Source organism: Emydura macquarii, unplaced genomic scaffold (assembly GCF_026122565.2).
Source record: "Emydura macquarii macquarii isolate MOO-44397 ecotype Brisbane River unplaced genomic scaffold, CSIRO-AGI_Emac_v2 contig_2805, whole genome shotgun sequence".
Taxonomy (NCBI): Eukaryota; Metazoa; Chordata; order Testudines; family Chelidae; genus Emydura; species Emydura macquarii.
In genome coordinates this window covers 1,433,781-1,460,098 of record NW_027132942.1, presented here as the reverse complement: position 1 = coordinate 1,460,098, position 26,318 = coordinate 1,433,781, and the positions used below count along the sequence as shown (strand labels likewise).

The 26,318-nt window shown below is 44.0% G+C and overlaps 1 protein-coding gene across 1 annotated transcript in view; it reads left to right on the top strand.

Moving 5' to 3' along the window:
• MAST2 (microtubule associated serine/threonine kinase 2) overlaps nucleotides 1-25,959 on the top strand; it is a 314,717-nt gene extending 288,758 nt beyond the window's left edge. The window contains 8 exon segments of the mRNA XM_067567856.1: nucleotides 5,179-5,330; nucleotides 6,468-6,766; nucleotides 10,932-11,147; nucleotides 12,894-13,120; nucleotides 14,661-14,783; nucleotides 15,978-16,114; nucleotides 16,340-16,527; nucleotides 19,882-25,959. Coding sequence (XP_067423957.1) covers nucleotides 5,179-5,330; nucleotides 6,468-6,766; nucleotides 10,932-11,147; nucleotides 12,894-13,120; nucleotides 14,661-14,783; nucleotides 15,978-16,114; nucleotides 16,340-16,527; nucleotides 19,882-21,956 — 3,417 coding nt within the window. The 3' untranslated portion in view covers nucleotides 21,957-25,959.
• Nucleotides 25,960-26,318: the final 359 nt, after the last annotated feature.

Genomic DNA, 26,318 nt, shown 5'->3' with positions numbered 1-26,318 from the left:
TTAAAAAATGGACTCTGTACATATGGTAATACAGCAACGTTTGTCCTAGATTACCCTGAAACAACAGGTGGGTTCAAGAGGTCTCAAAATAGCTCCACTACTGATATTAAATAAAAACCAGGTACATTTTGTGAAGGGCTACACATGTGGTTCAAATGTTGTTTTGCCATGCATGGAAACAGACCTGTACATGTTCTAAATACAAAGAAATCTTCCCTCCTTGATGGGCATGTTAGTGTTAATAAGAGATACATATAATATCCTGTGTCATAGGGTCCAACATATAATACCCTGTGTCATACCATTGTCCAACCTGTTCTTAAAAACCTCCACTGAGGGGGATTCCAAAATCTTCCTTGGAAGCCTATTCCAAAATTTAATTACCCCTATAGTTAAAAAGTTTTTCTTAATATCTAACTTGAATCTCCCTTGCTGCCGATTTAAACCCATTACTTGTCCAATCTTCAGTGGACATGGAGAACAGTTTATCACTATCTTCTTTATAACAGTGAAAGGTAGTGTCTTTCACTGCCCCATTTGAAAGTACCTCCAGGGCTGTAATATTATCCAGTCTTCTCTGTGGACCTGTCTCAAGTATCATACTGGTTTAACTAGCTGTCACTCCATTAAATTCAGTGGGGTTGCTCCTAGTTTACACCCCTGTAAGTGAGATTGAAATTGGACCTGACAATTAGATGGGACCTTGAAGAGGTTTTTATAAATCCATAAGTCTTTATTTCCTTTTCCACAAAACTAGTGACTGGGCAACAAAATGGCAGATGAAATTCACTTTTGATAAATGTAAAGTAATGCACATTGAAAAACATAATCCCAATTATACATACAAAATGATGGGGTCTAAATTAGCTCTTCTTCTTTGAGTGCTTGCTCATGTCCATTCAGAATTAGGTGTGCGCGCGCCGCATGCACTGGTGCCAGAAATTTTTCCCCTAGTGGTATCCGTAGGGCCGGCTCTAGTGCCCTCTGCAGTGGCGCGCGTATGTGCTCGTATATAGGGCGCTGCCGGCCCCTCTCCCTCTCAGTTCCTTCTTATCGCCCGTGACAGTGCTGGAACACTGTCTTGCTCCTGCAAGCTTCAGTATCCCTAGTGGTTCTTTGTTTTTTATAGTGTGTATATATGTTATTTCAGCGTTTATTACTTGTAGTTAATAGTTGATTAGTTAGTAGTTTATCCAGGGCTGCGGCATGCCCTGGTCCCTGGGGTTTAAACCCTGCACTTCGTGCAAGAAGCCTATGTCATTGAGTGACCTACACCAGAGCTGTTTGAAGTGCCTAGGAGAAGCCCACCTTAACAAGAAGTGTAAGATCTGTAAAGGGTTTCGCCCTCGAACCAAGAAGGACCAGGACATTAAGCTCTTCGCCTTTCTCTTGGAGTTGGCACTTAGACCGGTGTCTGAGTCGTGCTCGGACTCGGTGCCCAGTATGGCAGCATTGACTAGGAGTGCTGCCCTGGTGTTGGGGCCCGCATGGCACCATTTGACATCGCTGGCACCGAAAAAGAGGAAGGCGCATCCGAGAAGGAGCCGAAGTTGGCTAAGAAGAGCTCGGGCACCGTGGGGAAAGCTGATTCGGCCCCAAGAATACTTTCACCTGCAAGGGCGTCAAGCCCAGCTCCGGTACCGTCACCGACTACTGGGAGTGGCAGAGCCCGTGACGTTTACTGGTCCCTTCTACACCTTAGGCCTTTCAAGCAATGAAGGACCTGTTGGCCCTGCCGGTGCCACCTACAATGCAAGAGGGTAGGACAGGGCACTGAGGCTCGGATGCCCAGACTGGAGGCCAGTCAAAGGAGAAGCCAGCACTGGTTCAACCACTGCCTCTCCCTTCCTCGCCGGCTTCACAGCAGTCACTGGAATCTCGGCACCGCTCCCTGATACCATATCAGCAGGGGATGGGGTTGAGTCTCCGGTCACCGGAACATCGGTACCAATCCGAAGAGCACCAGCGTTGATCTCCGGAATGCCGTCACGCCCAGAGCCCCCGGCACCGCTTCACGGGCCCTCACAGGGAATCTCCCAAGCCCCAGCTCCGCAAAAGTCCCTTTTGGAAACCTAAGGAAAAGACGCGGTTAAGGCGTGAACAGCGCTCAGGATCCTGGTACCGCTCCCTGTTACCGGAACCCAGATGCTCAAAAAGCATTGTGGAGAAGCATGCGGCGTCGGCGCCCCCATGGTTGCTAGCTTTTAGCTCTTCCTGGAGTCGGGAGAAGAGGTGGTCCTCCCCCCGAAAGGACAAATCCCCAAGCAAGCAACCCACTGGGTCTCCCATTCCGCTGCAGATCGGAGGCTGGCTGCAAGGACAGTGGCCAGGTCCCTGGCAATATTGGAACCCGCGGGGGTTCCCTCAGACTGTGATGTCATACGCTCGGTCGTTGGTGAGCGCCTGGGTACTGCAGTCAGCTAAGGGCTGGGCTGCGGCACCGGAGGCAGCTATCGGGTCTGACCAGGACGGTTTTCTTTCATCCAGCCCTTCAGTAATCACCCCGACTAGAGAGGAAGATCCAGTCCCCCCTCAGATTCCTGCTTCCTTATCCTCCTCACTGGACAAGGCTGTGGCGGGCCCCTCTCACGCTGCCCCTCTGGACGATTACAAGACCTGTTAAAGTGGGTAGCAGCTAACTTGGGCCTCAAAACAGAGGAGCTTTCCGAGCCAGTGGATGAACTCTTTGGAGTCTTGGCATCTGAGGGGTCCTCCAGAGTAGCCGTCCCGGTGCATGATGGGGTGCTGAAGCTCGCCAAAGCATTGTGGCAGACCCTGGCTTTCCTGCCCCCCACATCTTAGTGGGTGGAAAAGAAATATTATGTGCCCACCAAGGGGTTTGAATACTTATACATGCACCCATCCCAGGTTTGCTGGTCGTGGCGGTGGCTAATGAGCGTGACAGGCAGGGATAAATGAGCTCTACACCTAAGGATAAAGAAGCCAAAAAATTAGGTTTATTTGGCTGCAAGGTGTATTCAACAGCGAGCCTGCAGCTGAGGGTGTCCAACCAATAGGCACTCTTAGGCCGTTACCATTATAACATCTGACAGTCGCTGGAGAAGTTCGCCAACTCCCTCTCATGGTTCTCCAAGTAGGAGTTTGAAGTGGTCCTGGAAGAGGGGAAGGCAGTAGCCAGGGCCACCCTGGAGGTGGCATCGGACACAGCAGACTCGGCGGCACGGGCAATGGCTTAAGCGGTATTGATGAGGAGGGCATCATGGCTGCAATCGTCCAGTCTTTCGATGGAGGTCCAGCGATCCATCCAGGACCTCCTGTTTGATGGTTCTGCCCTCTTTGCAGACCAGACTCACTGTAGGCCGCATGGGCTGAGAGATTTGAGGGCCACTCTGAGATTGTTTGGGCCTCTGCACCCCGTTTTCATCTTACAAACTCCTGCCCGTCTCCAGAGGTAATGCTGGTAAGTCACCTCATTCTGAATGGACGTGAAGAAGAAAGAACCGTTACTTACCTCATAACTGTTGTTCTTCAAGATGTGTTGCTCATGCCCATTCACAACCTACCCTCCTTCCCCTCTGTTGGAGTTCCAGCAAGAAGGAATTGAGAGGGAGGGGGCCAGCAGCCCCCTATATACGAGTGCATATATGCACCATTGCAGAGGGTGCTAGAGTTGGCCCTATGGATACCACTAGGGGAAAAATTTCGAGTTCTGGTGCATGCGGCGCACACACACCTAATTCTGAATGGACATGAGCAACACATCTCGAAGAACAACATTTATGAGGTAAGTAACTTTTTTCCCACTCAAGAAAGAGATGTTGGAATTACTGTGGGTAGTTCTCTGAAAACATCAACTCAGTGTGCAGCGGCAGTCAAAAAAGCTATGTTAGGAATCATTAGGACAGGAATAGATAGTAAGACAGAGAATATCGTATTGCCTCGTGTGGCAGATGGCCGGCTTCCCCCAGTGAGTCTCACGCTCTCTTGTTTGTAGTGGGCCGGGAAGTTGCCCATCACGCCGTCTTCCCAGGGCGAGGCGGTAGGGACCCGAGCCCACCCGCTCCTCCGGGTCCTAGCCCAGGGGCCCTACAAGAAGCAGCTATGTGCTGCTGGTACTGCTTTCCAAACTTCACATTCTTCCCCTAGGCTAATTTTCCCCCTCCTTCAGTCCTTCTGGCTTCTTGAGCCGGTACCTTCCTCCAGGCCGCTCCACGACTGAACTCTGCTCTCCAGTCCGTTCCTCTGAGCAGCTCAGCACTCCTAACACTGCACAGCTCGGCACGGCACTCCTACTTCCTCCAGCTCGTGCACTGACTGTTTGGAGCAGAGGGCTTTTATGGAGCACCTGGCTGGTCCTTAATCAGCCTCAGCTGCTCCTAATTGCCCCCTAATGGCTCTGAGTTAGTCAGCAGGGAACAAGGCCCTGAGCATTCTGGGGCTCACATATCTCCCATCCACCACTCTCCTACTGCCCTCTGCCTTTGCTATATCACACTCTATATAAATCCACAGTATGCCCACATCTTGAATACTGTGCGCAGATCTGGTCACCCCATCTCAAAAAAAAAAAAAAAAAAAAAGTTTGGAATCGGAAAAGGCACAGAAAAGGGTAACTAACATGATTTGGGGTATGGAACAGCTTCCGTATGAGGAGAGAGTAATAAGACTGGGACTTTTCAGAGGGCAAGTGGCACTTTTGTTTAAAAAGGTTAGTAAATTTGGGGCAATATTGATGGAATCACAATAATGAAATGGGCTCAGCAGCATGATGCTAATGACTGAGTTGAGTTTGTGTGGCAAGATTTCAAGACCTAGATGTCAGCCTTCAGTATTTGTGGAGCCTGTTTATGCAACTTCTCTTAAATTTTAGAAGCACTGCTTTTCATAAAACGATCGAACCGCTGGTATAAAAATGGCTTTTGTAGCATCCCAGCTGCACATTGCACTGTTATCAGAGTGCAGCTGTCAGGTGTTACAGCAGAAGGACATGTCTGACAGTTCCAAATCTTGCCTCTTCCTTCTCCCCAACTACATTGACTGAGAATGTCACATCTGCTTTGGATCCTGCAGTAGCTAATCAAAGAACATGGCCAAGTTCAGGTTTTCAACCAAGCTTCCATTCTGGCAGAGAAATACCCTTTGATTAGATAAGGACTTGCAGGACTGTTTACTACACGCTTCATCCAGCTGGATCTTGTGTGCTTTTGTTACACGCAGGTGTACAGCAGCATGGAGCGTCTTTCCATCCACGAGGAGAGGAAAGCACCACCAACTAAGCGCAGCTTCAGTGAGGAAAAAGATGATCGGCTAGACAGCCTCGGTGGTCTGAAAAGTCGGGACCGCAGCTGGGTGATTGGCTCTCCTGAAATGTGAGTTTAATAGACTTATACTTTTTATTTAATCACAAATAAGGACGATATTTTTTCCCTGTCTACTTAGACATCAGAAACTCTTCATGTGACAGAAATTCTTTCAAGGATAGAATCAGAAGAGGTGGATACATAACTGCAATTTATGTAAAATCTCTGTTCTACTTAAAAGCATCTCATTAAGTTCTAATATTATGTAAGCCTACAGTGAACATTTAAAATAAAGCAAAAGGTATTCTACTCTTAAGCAAAGCTTTCTTCCTGAGAATGGTGACTCAGAGATGGGCCTGAACCAAAATCCCCAGTCAAAACACCTCTGAACTTGAGAGGGTTCAAAATCCAGTCCTGCCCACATTCTGTCCTGCCATAAAGTAGAAGAATATTGGTCTTTCCACAGTTCTGAATAGAAGAAATAAATATGTCCTGACATCTCTGTTAGTAGCAAAATGTAATAATACCAAAAAATAGAACTCCAGCACACTTCCCTTGTGCCCAGAATGATTGAAATAATTGTCAGTCAGCCCAATGGAGAAAATACCTTTACACAAGTTACAGAATGGGGGATCGTGTGCTAAAACGTGGTGTCTGATGGATGCATTTAATGTAGTTGAGATCTAGCATGTCTTTCCTACATGATGCCGTTACTGAAACACTTGAATGATTATACGTGTAACTAACATACACTGATCCTGCTCAAGTCTTTCTTGTGTAAAACATTATTAGAAAAATAATTCTAAAAAGAAAAAAGAGCAGGTAAAAGCATAAGGCGATAGGTACAAGTGTGTGCATTTCTTTGCTCTGTTGCTGGTAATGATGGTTGTAATAATTTGTGTCATCTCCATTGTACTGTAGTTTGGTTGGGTTTGTACTTGTCTTCAAAAGCTAATAAGGGAAAACAATCTAGATCGGAATTTCACAGATACCCTGAACTTTTAATGGTCCAGACAACAACCCTAAAACCAAGCCTCCTGCCCCATCCCACCTCCCAAATTGGGCTGCTTGAATCTGGATTCATGTTGTTTTGGTTTGAGCTTATTCATTATTTCCATGCTTGTATACCAATAACAACCACTAGCCCTTTGGCATTATTAATTATCACAGCCCAACCCAGTGACCTGGTCATGCTTTTTCTCTCAGACTGCGTAAGCGCTTGTCCGTGTCTGAATCCTCACACACAGAGAGCGACTCCAGTCCGCCTCTTACTGTTCGTCGGCGCTGTTCGGGGCTTCTTGACATGCCCCGGTTTGCCATCTCAGCTGAGGAAGGAATTGCCCCCAAAAAGCAACAGTCGGATGGAACTTTACTGTCTACAGTACAATCACGCGATGGGCTCCCCATGCTGATTCCAGAGCAACCTGTGGAGCGAGAGTTGCACTTGCATGAGGACACTGAGCCAACAACACCCTCTTCAACCATCAGCAGCTCAACCCTGACAGGTATACCCCTGGTGGGATGGAATCGCTGCCATTGAGGAGTCCATTTTAGTTTGTAAACGTTAAGTAACATTTCTTATTAGTGTTACATGCTAAGTGCGGCACTAGTAAATTACTGTGGCTCTGTGTATTTCTTAAAAGCAATTCTAGTTTTTTAATCTTTGAAAACTTGTTTGCTTTACTTCAGTCAAGTCCCTCTTCAGACTTGGTAAAGTTGCCAAACATTTATAAGACCCTGTTTTCAATTGCATATAAGTTGACAAAACTTTACCTGTTTGGGCTGAAATTTTCTATGCCAGTTCTCTGCCTCAGGCTGAATTTTTAGGAGAACTTTAGCCAAAACAGGTCAGTTGTTTCCAAGAATGAGGTTAGGGAAAAAGTACATGTTTTGCCCATGTTAAACCAGTTCCGGTAACCTTTTATTTGTAAAGCTCTAGTACCCCTCCATTGTTTTGGAGCAGGGACTTGAACTTCGGCAGAAGTGTGGCCTTTGTGTCAGGCATGTGCCTTTTGCCATCCAAATGAAAATCCACCAAAGTTTGGCCAAGTTGTAAGCCATTAAAAAAATTGCAGTTTGCATGTGCTCAGTTAAGGTAAAACAGCGAGAGTCCTGTAGCTCTTTAAAAATTAACAAATTTAGTCTTTAAAGTGCTACAGGACTTTCGTTGTTTTTGCTGTATACAGACTAACACGGCTACCCCTCTGGAACTTTTCAGTAGAGATAGATGTCCTAGATTTTAGCAGCTAAATTCTCAGAAGATTCCATCTGCACTGAGCATGTGCCAGGTCTAGTCCCCAGACCTGAGGCCAGGGAGACTTTCTCTCTGGTGCTTTCAGTGACCCCCCATGCTAGGCCGAGGCAGTATGGAGAAGGAAGCTCCTGATTTGAGTACGGGGGGACAAGAGCTGGACCTTGGGGAGTGGTGGGGGAGAGAATAGATTGGGAGAAGGAGCTGGGGTGGGACAGAAAATTGGACTGGAGGTTGGTGGGGAGAAGGAAGAGCTGGGACTGAAAATTGGGGTGTGGAGCGAGACTGGGAGCCAGGGGGTGGACTAGGATTGGCTGGGAAGGGAAGCTTGGCCTGGGAGCTGGCAGGAGGGGACTGTGACTGGCTAGGCAAGGAGTCTGGGACAGGTTGGAGGGAACAGGGCAGACTGGGTGAAATTTGAAGGAAATAGGCAGAAGGGTCTGTGCTCACTAAAGCACACTCCCTTCCAAAGCCTGGAATGGAGCCCAAGAATTCTGAGTCTCACCACTCCTGTTGTGAGCAAATATCTGTGAAACCCACTGGCGAAGTGTCCCATCCTCCTCTAGTGATGATCCACATAGAGGATGGCAACCTACTACTGCTCTCAGTTACTCATAGGTCTGTGCAGTGGATCTAAAGGACCCAACCCTGCTGAAGATCCATGAGGGTGTTAATATGATATCACAAGATGGAGTTTTTTTCTTCAGCTTGCTTTATTCAAAACTTTGGAAATGACATACGAAAAAAACCTGTTAAAAGAGCATTATTAAGGTTGCAAGTTAAGCACTCAAAAGTTAGTAAATGGCAGAATTAAGATGGCCTGTGCAACCTTAATTTGGCTCCCTTGTGCTTTTGCATTAGAACAATCTTTAATTACATGATACATACTATATTTTCCACAGGGCGCCTGCCTCATACAGTGTGTAGGATGGACCTGCTGTGGGGATGAATCAGAGTTGTATAGGGAAGGACCCCTATAGACCCGTTTCATTTGTTGCAGCAGTTGGAAGGTGTGTAGTGAATGAGGCAGGGAACTGCAGGAATACAGAGTGACCTAGACAGATTGGAGAACTGGGCCAAAAGAAATGTGATGAGGTTCAACAAGGACAAATGCAGAGTCCTGAACTTAGGATGGAAGATGCCCAGGCACTGCTACAGACTGGGGACCGACGGGCTAGGCAGCAGTTCTGCAGAAAAAGTCCCAAAGGTTACAGTGGACAAGAAGCTGGATGTGAGTCAGCAGTGTGCCATTATTGCCAAGAAGGCTAACGGCATATTGGACTGCATTTGTACGAGTATTGACAGCAGATCGAGGGAAGTGATTAATCCCCTCTATTCAGCACTGGTGAAGCCACATTTGGAGTATTGTGTCCATGGCTGGACTGGCCATCTGGCAGTTCTGGCAAATGCACTCGAGGGCTGACAGGCCGGTCCGCCCACTGTGGCTTTCATCAGGCCCTCCAGCTGGGCTTGGCCAAACACGGCAGCCGCGCCCACCTCCCAGCCCCACCCGTTCCCCTCCCACCAGTGGGCCCAGCAGCACCCTGGCCGGTGTACATTAAGTTCCAAGGCCGATTTTTAGTCCCAGTCCGTCACTGGCTATGTCCAGTTTTGTGCTCCCCACTATAGGGAGGATGTGGACAAATTGGAGAGAGAGTCCAGTGGAGGGCAATGAAAATGATTAGAGGGCTGGAGCACATGACTTATGAGGAGAGGCTGAGTGAACTGGGCTTTTTTAGTCTGCAAAAGTGAGGGGGGATTTAATTGCAGCCTTCAACTGCCTGAAAAGGGGTTCCAGGGAGGATGGAGCTAGGCTGTTCTCAGTGGTGGTAGATGACAGAACTAGGAGCAATGGTCTCAAGTTGCAGTGGGGGAGGTCTAGGTGGGATATTAGGAAAAACTTTGCCACTAGGAGGGTGGTGAAGCACTGGAATGGGTTACCTAGGGAGGTGGTGGAATTTCCATCCTGAGAGGTTTTTAAGGCCCGGCTTGCTGGGATGATGTAGTTGGGATTGATCCTGCTTTGAGCGGGGTGTTGGATTAGATGACCTCCTGAGGTCCCTTCCAACCCTGGTATTCTATATTAATAGAAAAGACAGCATTATGGTCATAGATGATTGCTGTCCTGGAGAACTGGATTTTATCCCTGCCTCTGCCACAGAGTTCCTATAAGATCCCAGTCCAATTGCTTAAACCAAACTTTTCACAGATGATCACTTATTGAGGGGTTCTTTGTTTTCTGGGTGCCCAATTCGAGACCCAGGGTCTGATTTGCAGAAGTGCCCATTGCTCACAATTGCAACTGAATATGTGCTTTAACATACGAAATGCTATATATTGCTAAGTCTTCTGAAACATTAGCGCCTCTGCATCTCAATTTGGACATTCATAATTAGTGGAAACCTTTGACTTTAATCATGCTGTGTCTCAGTTCCTCATCTGTAAAATGGGGATAAATGCCCCCTTGTCTCACAGGGGTGTTTATGAAGCACCCAGATATTATAGTGATTGGCACCATAAAAGAAGCCCAGGAGGTAATTAATAATTGTGTCTTCAGAGAAGGGTTGGAATAATGTGTAGGAAGACTGGCCTGGGGCCACACATTGAACAAAGAAGATAAAACAAAATATTGAACACCTGCTCACTGCGGGAACACCATCCATATTGTACACTAAATGAGGCAGGGTCTTGTGGAAAAAATAGTGTGTGATCATGTAATCAGACTGTGCCGTCATAATGCACGCACACAAGGGGACCGAACACAACCAAACACAACACAAACAAACTTAGTTCTGGCATTTCCTAATTTTTTTGAGTGCTTGACTTTGCAATGTTAATTAAATTCCTTTAATGTCACTTTTGTGGGTTTTTCCTCCCTTTCAAGCATCTGGTGCCAGCCTGTGTCAGAAGGCAGGATGCTGGGCTAGATGGCCTACTGGTCTGACCCACTATGGCCATTCTTATGTAATTTGCATAAAATTTTATGTTATTAGCATAATCTGTAGTTGCCCATTATAGCCTTCAAGGTTGGCAGTTCTTGCTAGTAATACAAATAATTAGAGTACTGTCCTCAAATCACTCCCCTGGTTATTTGCATGCATAAACAGTCCTATCTGAATGCCTTACTTCTTTTGAGGTTGTACTGTAGAGTTGGGCTTTATCTAACTTTATTACTGCAGCAATTTAGTTTCATGAATGGGCTTTCCAACAAAAGAAAAACTGGTAATCCTCAGCATACTGAAGAACGCCAGTGGTTATAAGTTTCTGTAAATAAGAATTCAAGCCTTGGGCTTGCTTCTGAGGAAAATTCACTGTTAGACTACATGTAAACATGACTTTGATGTCATATCTTTTGCCTGCGGGGGAATGCGCTGTTGGGAATTCCCTGTGGTTCTAATCTACTTTAATTTAAACTATAGCCGGGAGTACTGCCGATTTCTCTGATCAGCGCACTCGTAGCAATAGCAATGAGGGTCCAGACTTTACCACTCCAAAAGCCATCAGCGACTTGGCAGTACGGCGGGCACGGCACCGGTTGCTCTCCGGGGAATCGGGGGAGAAACGTACCTCAAGACCTGTCAATAAAGTGATTAAATCAGCATCAGCTACAGCTCTCTCCCTTCTGATTCCCTCAGGTAAGAAAGAAACCACAGTTAGATATTGTAAAAATCTGAATGCATTAAACAAAAGACCTGCAGACAGGATCTCCATGTTTTTTTGCTCCTGCCAATAAAGATATCGTTCCTGAAGGAAGAGCAATTGGGACTCCTGCGTATTTGCCACTTACATGAAAAATGAGTATTATTTTGCTGAAGACTCAGATGTACTTGTGATCTTGTGACTAAAGCTACCACAAATGACAGCTGTGTCTTACTGTCTCGGTAACAGCTTCTTTTGTTTAAATTGGCTCCAAGAACTTTGGTTGGTCTCAAGACAATGATGCAGCAAGAATATCTATTCAAATTACAGCCAAAACAAGTTTAACCCTTTTGCTGCTACTTCCCTGCACCTGCTATCCCTAACGTTTTGTTGAAATCATACGTATCTGGTGCATTCAGGAATGTTGAGATGAGAGGATTAAATACACTTTAAGTAAGAAAGGACTGTGGTTCATCAGAAGTCTCTCTGGGAGAAATTCTGTCCCTGGAATTTGCAGCAAAGCCGCCAGTGTCAGTGTGTCAGGCCAGCACAATGTCCTGGTAGAACATTACGAGCTATATTGTCTCTGCTGGAATGCGGGAGACAGATAGAAGATAGCTGTTTGACAGCATTCTGATGACTTGCATTTCATTTCCGGTCGTTTGAGGATTGGTTGCTTTTTTAACTACCAGCTCCCTCATGAAATTCTCTAAAATGCTTATTTCATTACCCAGCAGAGGCTCCGACAGAACTGTTCTCATCTGTCAGGTAAATACGTACTGGAGGCTCAGCAGGTGTTTCTTAATGGTCGCTTTTTACAAGGGTGTATAATACTCCTACGATGCAGTGTTCGTTTCACCCATGTGGCAGTTTTCCCAGACGAATACAGAAGTTGTGTATTCAGTTCATATTTTTGTATATGTTGTAATGTAAATTATTTTATCAGCTTATCTACATATGGTAAGACTATTTTAATACACGTGTTATTGCTAATAATATTAGTAACAATGGGCCAGTAGACTCTCACCCATGTAAGTAATAGTGCCAGCGGGGTTCTACAGCTGCTCATTTATATTATTATTTTTAAATCATTACAATACTCCCGCATTAACTGCCTCCAACTTGTAAATATTTTGCCCCTTCGGAATTAAAAGCCCACTATTACATTGATCCAGTTGTAATCCGACCTCATATCAAATTTCATTTTTTAAGTCCAGATTGGTTTTGAGTTACATTGGACGGACAAGTGACCCGCACCATGTGTGCTGTTTATTTGAACTGTGTATTCTCTAATCTAGAAACTGTCAACCCATAAATATATATATAAAATATAGTAAAAAGAAATCTTCGGTAGACTGAAATTGTATACTTCAGGATTCTGCCCGGAGCAAATATGTATGTCTCGGTAATGAATTCCTGAAAATAGCTTTCCATAATGGGCGCACTGACCCGGCTGTAATCCTAGTTGGCAAAGAAGGATGCTGCGCTAAGTACATATTAACAAGCATTCACTTTTTTTGGAAACAGCACTGATTTTGACCTTTTAGAGCAATTATTAATTAAACAGACAGCGGGAAATGAACCCTAATACATTTGATAGTAAAGGAATTTTTAATGCCACTTTCACTAGCTTTGTAAAAACATGAGGAACATTTCATTTCCTATTAATGTTTTCACAAGAGTTATATCTCCCTTTGAAGGTCAGGCTTTCTAATTTGCACTCCTTTGTATCATCACTGTAGATCACCACACTTGCTCCCCATTGGCTAGTCCAATGTCACCTCATTCTCTGTCCTCCAACCCATCTTCAAGGGACTCCTCACCAAGCCGAGACTTTTCTCCTGCTATCACAAACCCAAAACCACCAATCATAATCCATCGGGCTGGAAAGAAATATGGCTTTACCCTTCGTGCTATTCGAGTCTACATGGGGGATAGTGACATCTACGCCGTGCACCACATGGTCTGGGTAGGTCGCTGCTTTTCTAACAAGAATGCTCTTAGGGGCCAGGAATTCTTTCTTTCAGGATTGCAGGTTTAACCTATAAACTGTCCTTTGCCGCCATGTATCCCCTGTCCTTATTCAGACCCAAAGGAGTCTTTTCACTGACAACATCTTTAAAAGCCCCTTAGGTTGTATTGGGAGCAGTCCAACCCCTTCACAAAGATCACAGCAGCTGTTTCCTTTTTCTGCCACTGGTAACGTAGGTCTGCCTCCTTTCGCCAGAAGTGCATACATTAAAGCATGCGTCTGTGTATATCTCCTCTTGCTGTCTCTTGGGGTTGTCACATGAGAGTCAATTAAAGCTAATTCATCCTGAGCTGTGTAAGCAGATCAGCTCCCTCTACAGGGATTTACAAGACAGACACTTGGAGTTGATTACATGCCTTAAACCATCAGTGCCTTTACATTGATTGTCCAGGGATTTGGCATTCATTTGAGCCATGTATTGTGGCAGGGGATTTTACTGTCTGCTTCTCCATCTCCCTCCTCCTTCCCTTTATACTGTATACGATCTGTGTGATCTTTCTTTGGCAATCTATCTGACTTCTAACCATAATCATTTCCCCCAAAATGGTATATATTATTTAAAATGCACTGTTTTACAGTTGAGGGTGGAGGGAAACAGTTTCTTAATATCCTTCTAGATCTGTGTTTTGGAGACCTCATTAGGAGCGCCAGCCTTTGTATGTGATTATCATTGTATGATGTTGATCATTAAATAGAAAAATTATCTGGAACTGGATTTTTCTCATAATGATAGTAGCTTTCCTTGGTCCCTTCTGCCTGCCCTTGAAAAATTCTGTATTTATTAGCACTGTGGTTTGCAACCTCTTCAGTCCATGTTGAGGAGAAAGCTGCTGCAACAGTTTCAAGCATGAGTTACACCTCATCTTAACATATCCTCACCACTGACAGGCTACAGGTCCCTATTTTAAAGTGGGGATGGCAGCATCACCAATGGGGAAAAAGCTTTATGAAATAATTAGGGCCTCACAGTTTAGTAAGTACTGTGCTAAATGACGGGAGGTGGGAAAAGAACTTATATTTGGAGTCAGATGCACAATGTGTACAATCTCAATGTCTGGAAACTAGTCTGACAGAAAGGATAATGAGGTTACAGGACTTTTTAGCCGGCTTCTAAATATGTTCTCCAGGATGTTTAATTCTGAAACTCAAAGGACTTAATTTTTTTGGATAGTTATATGGATATCAAGAATATTCAGAGTGATAATTATTGATGACCAAAAATCTGGAAGGAAACTTAGCCTCATGCTTCAAGGTTTAAGCCAGTTTCTGACTCTGAGAGATCAGGATGAGACCTGTGCGGGACACAGATTATCCCACATCTGCTAATGTGGGGTTCTTACACCTTCCTATGAAGCATCTAGCATTGGTCACTGTTGGAGATAGAATACTGGGCTGGATGGTCTTTGCGTCTGGTCCAGTCTTGCTATTGCTGTGTTCCTGTGTATTTTCAAGTAAATCATTTCCCTGTCATTGGCAGCATGTGGAAGAAGGAGGTCCTGCTAACGAAGCCGGTCTGCGGGAAGGTGATCTGATCACCCATGTCAATGGAGAGCCTGTTCATGGACTGGTGCACACTGAAGTGGTGGAACTGATCCTGAAGGTAGGGCCGGATGTGTTGCATGCATGCATGTGTTACAGAAAGTAGACCATGCAAAACCTAACTAAAAGCTAATTTAAAACACATTTAGTGTTGAATTGTCAGAGGGTTGTTTTAAATATAAGTTAAATACCTGGCTCCTAATATTTGCCTTGAAAAAATCCTTTGCTTTACCCCCATTCCCAGGTGCAAACTATCAGTCTCTCTAAGTCTCCAAAATTGTCGTCTTCCACTTTAAACTGACATTCCATTAATGTGTGTGGAAAATAAGGGCCTATCCGGTGTATTTGGCACCGGAAGAGATGCACGTGTGTGACTTTGATGGTGAATTTGGAAGCAGCCAATAGATTAATATAGTGTAACTGGAATAATCTTTCTGTATCATTTTAACACACAAATACTCTCATATTTTTACCAATTAAATTTTTTTGCTTTAGGCTGCTAATGTTATTAGCTCTTAATATTGTTTTCTCAAAGATTATTGTCAGCAGCATTTAAAAGAGGCTTTGAAATGGCTGATCTTGAAAGCATTTAGTTAAATGATTTGTATTTTGATACCTTCTTCTGTGCTGAGTGCATTTATGGAAATAAAATCAACCCTTTAACAGTTCCAGGAGACAGGCCTTTGGTGGGGTTTGCACGCAAGGAAGAAATGAGGGATTTTTCTTATACGAGTTGAGGGGACCAAGCCAGTGCTTTCATACACAGACAGCATAGATTCAGGCCGATGGATGCCTGATCTATCAACATATCTATCAGCACGAAGAGAGTCAGACACATAAGTAGGGAACGGGTTCGAGTGTCAAAGAATGAGTTTCTAGAAGGAAGACCATTGTTGTGTTTCTAATTGGTAGTATGTATTGGCACCCATCCCCATGAGACCTTGGTGCCTTACCAAGTTAAGTTAAGGGTTAAGTTAAGGCATTCAGGATCTTAGTAAGAGAGGTCAAAGCCCATGCTGCTCCTACTCTCTGCAGCTGTACCAGTCAGCTAGGAAACCAAGATTTAATCTGTTGTGAAAGCCTGAGTAAAGAGGTCCAGCTCACCACTCTAGATGAAGATGCAAAGAGGGAAAGGGGATTAGTCAAAGGAGTAAAACATGGCAACCTGTGATAAATTAGCAATCCACTTGCTCAACCCCAAGAACTGCCAAAAATAGTCTTATTCTAAACAGCTGTGATCTCTTCTATCCAACAGAGTGGAAATAAGGTATCTATCTCTACTACCCCTTTTGAGAACACATCAATCAAAGTTGGGCCAGCGCGCAAGCCCAGCTACAAATCTAAGATGGCTCGGAGGAACAAGAAAAGCAAAACGAAAGATGGGCAGGAAAGGTGAGTTTGATATTTTTATTTTTTATTTTTTTATTTGTTTGGCTGTGAAAATTAGATGTTCCCAAGAGAAGTAGTTTATGTCAAAGCCATTTCCATGTGATAGTTTTGTGTCAGCGTATATTGTTGTTTACATCACGCCACTAAATTGAGTGAGGGAGATATACCTTTAAGTGTAAAAAAATCCTTAGCTTTGACAAATGAGTAAATTTTAATTTATTTTCTCAGCAAGAAGAAGAGTTCTTTGTTCAGGAAGATCACAAAGCAAGCAACATTGCTGCACACCAGCCGCAGTTTATCTTCACTTAACCGCTCTCTGTCTTCTGGAGAGAGTGTTCCCGGTTCTCCAACCCACAACCTATCCCCTCGGTCGCCTACACAGAGCTACAGATCTACTCCTGAATCTGTACATTCAGGTAAAAAAACTGTTTATAATGGGGATTTACATTTTTAATTGCTTCATTTTTAAAGCAAAATGTAAAACAGCCACTAACCAAATACTGAGTTTACATTTATTAGAACTTCAAAGCAGCAATTGCTGTGTGCCTCTTATTTTGCTGTCGGTAGGTAAAAGTTTAATTATGAAAAAAGTCAGTCTTTTCATTATGTTGGTGGGTAGATCTTTTAGCAACGTGAATCATAGTAGATTAGAGTTGGAAGGGACCTCAAGAGGTCATCTAGTCCAACCCCCTGCTCAAAGCAGAACTAACCTCAATGAAATCATCCTGGCCAGGGCTTTGTCAAGCCACAGCTTAAACACCTCTAAAGATGGAGATTCCACCACCTCCCTAGGTAACCCATTCCAGTGTTTCACCACCCTCCTAGTGGAAAACTTTTTCCTAATATCCAACCTAGACCTCCCGCCCTGCAACTTGAGACCGTTGCTCCTTGTTCTGTCATCTATTACCATTGAGAACAACCTAGCTCCATCTTCCCTGGAACCCCCTTTCAGATAGTTAAAGGCTGCTATCAAATCCCCCCTCATTCTTTTTTGCAGACTAAACAAGCCCAGTTCCCTCAGCCTCTCCTCATAAGTCATGTGCTTCAGCCCCCTAATCATTTTTGTTGCCCTCCGCTGGACTCTCTCCAACTTGTCCACATCCCTTTTGTAGTGGGGGGCCCAAAACTGGACACAATACCCCAAATGCAGCCTCAGCAATGTCGAATAGAGGGGAATAATCACTTCCCGCGATCTGCTGACAATGCTCCTACTAATGCAGCTCAATATGCTATTAGCCTTCTTGGCAACCAGGGCACACTGCTGACTCATATCCAGCTTCTTATCCACTGTAACCCCCAGGTCCTTTTCTGCAGAACTGCTGCCTAGCTCGTCGGTCCCCAGTCTGGAATGGTGCATGGGATTCTTCCGTCCTAAGTGCAGGACTCTGCACTTGTCCATGTTGAACCTCATCAGATTTCTTTTGGCCCAATCCTCCAATTTGTCTAGGTCATTCTGTATCCTATCCTTTCCTTCCAGGGTATCTACCACACACCCCAGCTTAGTGTCATCTGCAAACTTGCTGAGGGTGCAATCTACCCCATCCTCCAGATCATTAATGAAGATGTTGAACAAAACCGGCCCCAGGACCGACCCCTGGGGCATTCCGCTTGTTACCGGCTGCCAGCTAGACACAGAGCCATTGATCACTACCCATTGAGCCCGATGATCTAGCCAGCTCTCTATCCATGTTATAGTCCATCCATCTAACCCATACTTCTTTAACTTGATGATAAGAATACTGTGGGAGACTGTATCAAAAGCTTCTTGTAAGCTTCTTTTTTTGTTTAAGCTCCCCAAAGACTTCTTTGTTAAGCCAAGCTGGGCGCCTACCATATTTGCTATTCTTTCTGCACATTGGGATGGTTTGTTCCTGTGTCCTCAGTAAGGTTTCTTTAAAATACAGCCAGCTCTCTTGGATTCCTTTCCCCCTCATATTAGCCTCCCAGGGGAGTCCGCTTTTCTGAAGTCGATGGTCCGTATTCTGCTGTTCTCCTTTCTTCCTTTTGTCAGGATCCTGAACTCGACCATCTCATGGTCACTCTTGCCTATGTTGCCATCCACTTCTACTTCCCCTACCAAATCTTCCCTGTTTGTGAGCAGCAGGTAAAGAGGAGCACCACCCCTAGTTGGTTGCTCCAGCACTTGCACCAGGAAGTTGTCCGCAACACTATCCAAAAACTCCCTGGATTGTCTGTGCTCTGCTGTATTGCTCTTCCAGCAGATGTCAGGGTGATTGAAGTCCCCCGTGAGAACCAGGTCCTGTGAACTGGAAACTTTCCCTAGTTGACTGAAGAAAGCCTCATCTACCTCGTTCTCCTGGTCTGGTGGTCTATAACAGACACCCACCATGACATCCCCCATATTGTTCTTGCTTCTAAGCTTAACCCAGAGACTCTCAACTGGCTTATCTCGAGTTTCATACTGGAGCTCGGAGCAATCATAGTGCTCTCTTACATACAGTGCAACTCCTCCACCCTTTCGCCCCTGCCTGTCCTTCCTGAACAGTTTATACCCATCCATGACAGTGCTCCAGTTGTGTGAGTTACCCCACGAAGTCTCGGTTATTCCAACCATATCATAGTTCCTTGACTGTGCCAGGACTTCCAATTCCTCCTGCTTGTTTCCCAGGCTTCTTGCGTTTGTGTACAGGCACTTGAGATAACTGGCCGATTGCCCGACTTTCTCAGTACAATTCCGGAGTCTCCCCTGTTGCACCCTCCTCCTTCTGCTTCCTCCTGGTGTCACACTTCCCCACTTACCTCCGGGCTTAGGTTCCTGTCCCCCATCAAACCTAGTTTAAAGCCCTCCTCACTAGGTTAGCCAGCCTGTCCGTGAAGATGCTCTTTCCTCTCTTGGTTAGGTGAATCCCGTCTCTTCCTAGTAATCCTTCTTCCTGGAACAACATCCCATGGTCATAGAATCCAAAGCCTTCTCTCCAACACCACCTGCGTAACCACGCATTTACTTCCGCAATGCAACGGTCCCTACCTGGGCCTTTTCTTTCAACAGGGAGGATGGACGAGAACGCCACTTGCGCCTCAAACTCTTTTATCCTTCTTTCCAGAGCCACATAGAGGGCTATGCAACTGGCTGCTTCTTATAAGACTGCTGGATCGAAGCAGTTGCCCTGCCTCAAAGCCTCCCTCTCCAATCCACCACTCAAGGCCCACCTGGAACAAACCACTCCCAATTCACACTTTTCAAACAAACACTCACAAAGTCAACTGTCAAACAGTCCCTGTAACTTGCACCAGTCAATCAAACAAATGGTCTCTCAGATACTCACCCCTCTAGCAAATGTTAAGCTGCAGCATCCTGTACACGTATATGGTGTACGTTAGGATCTTTCCACAGTATTTTGACTTTTTTTATAATACGTAAGAGAAAAATTGTTGAAATGTTGTGGAAAAAATCATAGCTGAAAATTTGTCCAGTAGAAAGAGAATTAAGAAACTTGCATCCTTACAATAACAACAATAAAATGCATGGTTTATTTACATATTGTTTGATATGGTAGTGATGGAATGGTTTTTTTCACTGAGTTTCTGTGAAATACCCTGTAGTATTTCCAGATACTGGTTATGTGATAATGACGTAGTAGCTCTACTGGAAACAGTGGTATGCCACCTTGTAATATCTTTCCCATAGCTTGGGGTAATGTGACAAACAACTCCTCTTACCATTGTACAAGCATAGCATGAATGTTTTAGATTATAAAATACTGTAAAAATTCTTTGTTCTTTCTCTTTTTTTTCTTTTTTTTCCGAAGTTGGTGGAAATTCATCCCAGAGCAGCTCCCCCAGTTCCAGTGTCCCCAACTCTCCAGCCAACTCCGGACACATCCGACCCAGTTCTTTGCATGGACTAGCCCCAAAGCTTCAACGGCAGTATAGATCTCCGAGGCGTAAATCGGCGGGAAACATCCCTCTCTCACCTCTAGCTCACACTCCCTCACCAACCCCACAGTCCACATCACCACAGCGTTCACCTTCTCCTTTGCCAGGGCATTCGGTTGGCAGCTGCAGTATTATTCAGTCCTTTCCTGTAAAACTACATTCCTCCCCACCTCTGGTAAGACAGATCTCTAGGCCCAAAAGCGCTGAGCCACCCAGGTCTCCTTTGCTGAAGAGAGTCCAGTCAGCTGAGAAACTCACTGCCTCGTTGTCCTCCTCTGAAAAGAAGCTGGCTTCCTCTCGCAAACATAGCTTGGATATCTCCCACTCTTAATTTAAGAAGGAGATGCTACAGAGGGATCCTAGCCTCCAAAGTTTACAGGAGTCTGTGAATGAAACAACAGGAGGTAAAGTTGGACTAGCAGAAAAAGGGACTCTGCAAAAGCCCTCTTCCAGGAAACTAGGTGCTATTCGACAAGACAGAGTAGAGAGGAGAGAGTCACTACAAAAGCAAGAGGCCATTAGGGAAGTAGATTCCTCTGAAGATGAAACAGATGATGGTTCAGAGGATAGTCAAGATGGGAGAAGATTGGAGCGGCAACCCTTCAGGGGAGAGCAGGGCTCCAACTCTTTTAATGATGATGATAAGTTTTCTTCTAAACTGGAAAGCAAAGACAATATGGAGGATGATGCTTTTCTAACTGATGATCCAAAAGGTCCAGCAGATGTGCAGAAAGTAGCTAATCAGCCCCCCCAAGCTCTCTCAGAGGCACTGCAAATCAGCATACCTCAGTCACAGTCAGAGATTCTCACCAGAACGTCTCCAGGAAAATCTAACCACCATGAAAAACCACTGCTAGGGTCAGGAATAGCAGTAAAAGAGCATAAATTGCCAGAAAGCAAAACCTTTGAGCACACTAGTCAAGAAGATGTCTCTTATGAAGGCATCAAAGACACTAGGAGGGAAAAAAGTATAGATTGCATAGAAGATACAAAAGGCCCTCCTGTGGAATTCCTTCAGTTTGAGCAAAGCTACGCTTCAGGGGTGTCGCCTGGTAAAGATGCTCCAAAGGAATCTGTGTTAACAGAAATCAGTCCAAAAAAGCAAGATACTAAACCTTCACTAGCACTTTCTTCTTGTTGCACAGTGGGTATAAACTCTCCTCTATCAATAAGCCAAATGGACTGCAGAGAAACAGATCACAAACAGGAACTTCACGCTGCAGAGCAAAGCAACAGATTTCAACATCTGGCAAATGTAAGTGAAATATCTCCACAAAGTCCTAATGCAGAAAAACAGCAAAGCTCGTGCCACGCAGAGGGCTCTTCAAACGGCAAGAATCAATTAAACGCTAGGAAAATTAGCCCAAGTAATGCAACAGGTGCTGCGCACTCAACTCCCTATGTCCCAAGTACTGGTGAAATGGTGTCTCAGTTAGCAGCTGTAGCTCAAAGTGTGTTGTGCCCAGTGAATCTTGACACGTTGGGTACTGGAGAGCTGGAAACCAGTAAAGAGTCCCCCCAAATAGACCTGTCCTGTAAGAGAGATTCAAAACAAAGAAGTCAGGAAACATTGAAAGTGGGATTACATCAAGAAAGAGTGAAATCTCTTAGCACGGACAGTCTTACTAAAACCTCTGCACCCTACACAGAGTCAATGAGACCAGCAAAGTCTTGCGAGCCAGAATGTTCTCTGACAGCAAAAAAAGAGCCAGGTTTTGGCAGTTCGAAAGCACTTGAAGCCTTGGGGGAGAACAGGAAAACTTCTCCATCAAGAGATTTACCGCACACCCCTGGAAGACAGATTCTTAGGGCATCTCCTGTGCCAGATGGGAGTCTGAAGCTCTGTAAAGAGGAGACTCTGATGCAGGGAAAAAGCAGAGAGACTGGAGGTCAATTAAAAATACAAGACTTTCCATTGTCACATGATAGTGTTGTAAAGAAAACATAGCAGGGTCCCTGGAATACATGCACTCCTGTATTCTACATTCAGAAATAGAGACTGCATGTTTGAATTGTGTAATATACACTAATATGAAATAGAACTGTGTACATCTATTTTTGGGAGGGTTGTTTTTTCATACTGGTTTTTGCATTTTTTTTCATTCTTGCAATTCTATTTTTGTACATGGTGTGCTTGCCATGTGAGGTCTCTTTGGAACAGGGTATCCATCTTTAAAGCAGAGCTATGAAATTGTTTGCTGACTTTTTTTTCTTAATTTTGCCCTGAGTTTGGGGTGTGCTGTGCATTCCCTCTCCCCCCCAGTTTTGCATTTATTTCAGATCCCAAAGAATTTTGTGTGCAAAATAAGCAGCAGACATTAAAATCTCCCACTTTTTCAACTCTCTCTTTCAAATTTCATTCATTATTTCCCAGATTTTCAGATATTTACAAGCCAGTTTTCCCTATAGCATGGAGGAAAAAAATACCTTTTTAATAGGTTATCCTGGAAAGTCAAGCCCTCTTCAGTGCAACCCAGATCCTCTTTTTCTCTGTCACTTTACATATCCCCCAGTGCCACACATATCTTAGAATCCATTGCCTCTACACTGTCAGGCTGGCTGCAGGAAACAGGCTTATCTTTTTTTTTTTTAAACCATTATTTTTTAAAAACCTGTTTCTCAAGTGAAAGATTAAAGAAGCAAGTCTCCAATCTGTAGCATGTTTTGCGGGGATGGTTTATTTCTACTTCATTTTACAGGACACATGGCATCTCTTTCTGCCAGCTTTTAACATTTTAATTGAGTTTTCTTCCCCCTTTGCCTGCCTTCTTTCTAGTCTGCCCTGATCCAGAGCAAATAGTGACCCACATGGAGGAACGCAGTAGGTTGATTTTAAAATAATAATGCTGGTAATTGTAGCACTCTCAGGCATGCCCCAAGTAATGTTAACTTCGTGGATATGGGCATTGGAGACCTCTCGCTCTTATGATGGGTCTAAGCAGTTCATCTGGGGCAGCTTAAGGATTCTTCCCACTTCTGAAACAGAGCTTGAGAAACCCAGCAAGTGTTCTGAATTTGCTTTCTTCTCAGAGAAGGCTGTCAAATGTTGTTACTTTTGACGCATTAAATTATGTGGATGAGCTGCAAACAGACTTCAAAACAACATACATGGTATTTCAAGATTTCACCTTTGATAGTTAGACCATTTCCACTGCTCAGTTCACCTGGTTCCGTTAAGAATTACTATCATCTCCTGGGTTCTAGCATTTCTTTGCTATAAGTGTGACCAATTCTGAATAACATTATTCCTTGAGATAATTATAATACACTGATAAATATGTAGTATAATGGCATCTCTGGCATTGTAAGCCATTTCCTTACTCTAGCCAATTAAAGCCTACTGTCAAAGAATGCTACTGTCATTCATCATAGAATGATTGTGGCTTTCACTCCAACCTTGTCTGAGTATCTGTGTGTGTGGATAGCCTACAATAGCTAGTTACCCAATTCATTAGTGAGCTTTGACAGGAACGTTCTGAATGGTGACTGTATTTGCAGCAGTACTCCAGACATAGTGTTGCATCTATTGGTCCAGTTTCATTATACTGCTGTTTTCCATGATAAAAACCTCTTCTGCCCTTTGAATTTCTACTTATTTTTCCTAAACGTATCTTTTGTATAGGAATACAATCTTCCCATCTCTCCTTCAACCTGATTTTAATTCACGATGCACAAATCTCAAGAATCTCTGGATTTCTTGTCCTGCCTTTTTCTCTGTAATCATTTTTTCATTCTATAACTGATTTTGGATGATAACATTTCATTTTTGGACCAACTTTTGTTTTGGGGTTCTTTTTATATTCAAGTTACTGTTTACTGTGTGTGTGTGTGTGTGTGTGCGTGTGTGTGCGCGTGTGTGTGTGTGTGCGCGCGCGCCGACTATGATGCTGTTAAGAATGCACAAGCTTCTTAATGCACTCGCAGAAGCTTCAACATGCCCAAACAGTGCATAAATAGCTCCAGCAGTGACTGTGTTAATGGTAGACTTACTATTTCTCTGATCCTTGCACTGGAATGCATGAGCTAGTGAAATGCAGATGGATTTGTAACTGTAAGTTACGACCTTTGTACCCCACAATCCAAGTCCTTGATTTATCAACCTCTTGAAACACTCTTATTTTGATAAGCGTATCATCCTGTGCTAATTTCAAGACAATAGTAAGTGCAGGTTTTGCTGGTGATAACTGAGCTCACTTCTAGGTTTTCTTCCTAGTGGGTTGATCCATTAAGATGTTTTCAGGAAGGAAGGTCCAAGTGGCAGTATAGACTAAAATAAAGTGTGCATAATGAAACACTAAGAAATGGCTGATAGTTTTTGGAAAACCTATTAAATGAGCTTGTGCCATGGGAATAGCCTTGTGATGGGAGTGCTATGTAATGTCTGACTTGGGTATAAGAATTATGTACAAAGCACACCTAGACCTCATGACAGGTAATTTATACTAAGATGTAACTCAAATGGTCTTTGTATGAAAACACAAAATAAGAAATGAACCATTCCTCTCCCATGGCACTCATCAGTTGGGTGGATGACAAATTGCCCATGAAAAATAAAGTAGTGTAATTGATTTTGTGTGACTAAACAGCCCTGCGTCTAAATGGTCTGTCAATACTAGCCTACTAAGAGTGCTGTAACCCTGTGCTCAGATATGTAGGGGCCATAGCTACTTGTCTGCGAGGTTACCAGTGAAGCTTCCAGAAAGATGTAGCACACGACAACAGTCTGGAGAATACTGGTGCTTTAGTAGCTTGCCTCATCTGTCTTTGAAAATAATACTTGTTACAGTGAATTTCAGTTTTATCGCTCCCTAAGCAAATCACATCTGAGCAGAGGAGGAGAGTGAAGGAGCCTGACACATTTCAGCTTTTGCATGATGGCACCAAAGGAGTATTTGCACCTAGTTTGGCCAAAGAAAGCGTAAGATGTGTATTTAGCCACCTGAGTGCTGTGTAGCAGATGCAAAACAATAGGTTTAATTTTAAAAGTCCACCGTTTGAAGCCCAAGTAGGCTGGTGTTACGGGGGAAATGTCCATTATTAATACAGCCCCACAGTCCCTATGCTTTGTCAATTAGAACTTTTCCCAAGATGCCAAGTGCGCACAGTCTTAGCATAACAGAAATAGTCTTACAGAGATGAGATATTGGAAATGACTCGTGTGTGTGTGTGTGTGTGTGTGTGTGTGTGTGTGAGAGAGAGAGAGAGAGAGCGCGCCATCTAAGCATGTTACTTTCCTGAGTTTTTTTCATTTTGTTTGTGGGTTTGGGTGTGAGTTGTTTTTCTTTAACTTTTGGAATTTACCATATATAAATTTGTTTCCATTCTTGCTATCCTTTTTTATTTCTATACCCAGCTGATGCATTCCTGCAGAATGCTTCATTTCAGTATTATTTTCCCCTTTGCTTTTGAACTGTTGCATCTAAAAAAAAGAACGATATTTATTGTAAATATTAGACTGTAACATTGTAATCACCACTCCTGGGGTTGAATGCCAGAGGCTTTTAGCATCCAGTATCCTAAAGAATGCTTGTTGGGGGATGGGCAAAAGGAGTGACCTGTGGTCTTGACATCCACACTGTATTAAGGTGTCATTTAGATTTTTTTTCTTCCTGCCCAGGGAGGATAAAGTCTTTTCTCTCTTTCTAGTTTTCTCTTACTGGATGTGAAGGATAATGCTGTACTTCTAGTAGAAGATTTTGACAGACGTGCGTGTTTACGTTGTGTTCAATTATCATATCCAGGCAGCTTGACTGTGGCTTTGAAGCTGGGCTCTGGTGTCAAGCTGTGTTACTCAGCATTTGGCTAGATAAGAGGAAGATGTGGAATTTAAGTGTTTTTAGAAACTTGAACAATTGCCACATAATAGCGGTGCAATAATTTTTATTCATGTTGTACCTGCATGTTGATGTTTAAATCCTCCAACGAAATAAATTTTTTTACATAAATACAAACTGTTGTTCATTTCTGGATTTTTCTTTCTCCTATTTTAAATTTTCTACAGAGGACATAGGAAATGTTGCCATGCATTTCATGCTGCCAGCTAAAAAGTCTGTTTACTGTGAGCTTTGAGGCTGTTATACTCTGCTGAATCCACAGCCCCACAGAACACGGAGATGGCTGCAAAGTACAGCAAGTCAGTGACATCAAGATAAATCCAAAGCTTTCTGTGAAGTCTTCTTTGATTTAATTTTTTCTGCTCCATCGATCAGTTGGCTACATACAACCAAAAGTTTCCTCCTTTGTACCATCAGAGCACAAAACTCCCCTTCCCACGCTGAGATCCTTGGTTCTTGTCCTAAGTGACTGGTTA